Consider the following 1,301-nt stretch of genomic DNA (forward strand, 5'->3'; position numbering starts at 1 on the left):
AAAATACAAGCAAAAGGATATCATCCTGGAGGATTCACATTACATTTTATTTGCCTAAGATTCCTGTTATATTTTATTCATCGATTCAGTATTTTTAACTGGCAGTTACTCAGTGGATGAGTATGGACTTCAGAAACTGCTTCACTGGAGGGTAAGTTCTGGAATCATTATTGGATTAAAGTGGAATTGTTTAAACAAGGATCAAGAGTTTCTGCTCTTCTGGATTGATTTAGACTGGATCTCTGGCTGTGATCTACATGTACATCTGACTTGTGATCAGATCCCGGGTTTGTGGTGCTAGTGTAGGTTTGAGCCTTTGAGACCTCAGTAACATGCAACCTGTATCAAGTCTCAGGTGCAAGGGACAAGGAGAGAGCACTTTTCACGAGCTCATGCCCAGATCAGTAATGGTTACAGGAGCAGGAGGATCACATAGTAATTCTGGGGATCTTCATAGCCCTCTTAGACAACCTAAATTTCCTCGAGAACTCAGCCTGGGGGAGCAACAGGAACTCAGGCGAAAAATCAACAGCCGTGAGAGAAAGAGAATGCAAGACCTAAACTTGGCTATGGATGCTTTGCGGGAGGTGATGGTACCGTACTCTTCATCCCCAACCTCATCCTTGGCTGCAGGAGGAGGGCTGCAACACCCTTATCTACCACTTGGAGCTTCTCCGAATGGCCGCCGTCTTTCCAAGATCTCCACGCTGGTCTTGGCCCGCAACTACATCCTGCTCCTTGGCTCCTCCCTCCAGGAGATGAAGCGGCTGCTAGGTGAGGTCAGCATTGGGGGGACTGTACCGCACCTGCTTCTGACAGGAGGGTGGCCATTTCTCACTGGCCCAGGACAGCTCTTGCTCAGTTCACCAGAACAGCCACTTGGACTGGCCCAGTGTTCTTCACTGCCACTGAATGGTGCTCCGGCCCTGGAGGAGTCTACAGCATGGGGTCCACGGGGGATGGCAGGGACACTACTTTGCCCCTGTCGAGTGTGTCGAGTACCCAGAGTGGTGCATCCAACTCCTACATCTCGCTTCCAGAAATGATTGTCAAAAATGTATGAGTGAATAATTGCTCATTTGAAAAAAAAATATAAATATACAAGCAAGTTATTCTCTCGTTTTCTGGTTTTCCTATTGCCTTTCCTGATTTTTTTTAACTTTCATTGTGTGAAAAACAGATTTTTATAAAATCATCATAAAACAATGTGTGGTATCCAATCAAAACTCAGTAGACCAATATTAGATTACATTTTGACAAATATATAATTGTTTTGAAAATGAATGAACTGTAATAGGTCC

At 44.7% G+C, this 1,301-nt stretch overlaps 1 protein-coding gene across 1 annotated transcript; it reads left to right on the forward strand.

The window, feature by feature from the left end:
* The first annotated feature begins 332 nt into the window (after positions 1 to 332).
* On the forward strand, positions 333 to 1,046 carry olig1 (oligodendrocyte transcription factor 1). The gene has a single exon (XM_060877367.1). It carries the CDS (start codon positions 333 to 335, stop codon positions 1,044 to 1,046), a length of 714 nt encoding a protein of 237 aa, XP_060733350.1.
* The last annotated feature ends 255 nt before the right edge of the window (positions 1,047 to 1,301 follow it).

This window comes from Tachysurus vachellii, chromosome 8 (genome assembly GCF_030014155.1).
Source record: "Tachysurus vachellii isolate PV-2020 chromosome 8, HZAU_Pvac_v1, whole genome shotgun sequence".
In the NCBI taxonomy this organism is placed as follows: Eukaryota; Metazoa; Chordata; class Actinopteri; order Siluriformes; family Bagridae; genus Tachysurus; species Tachysurus vachellii.

Excerpts from the sequence above, each read along its gene's own strand:
- olig1 (XM_060877367.1), top strand. The coding sequence starts at position 333 with ATGCAACCTGTATCAAGTCTCAGGTGCAAGGGACAAGGAGAGAGCACT.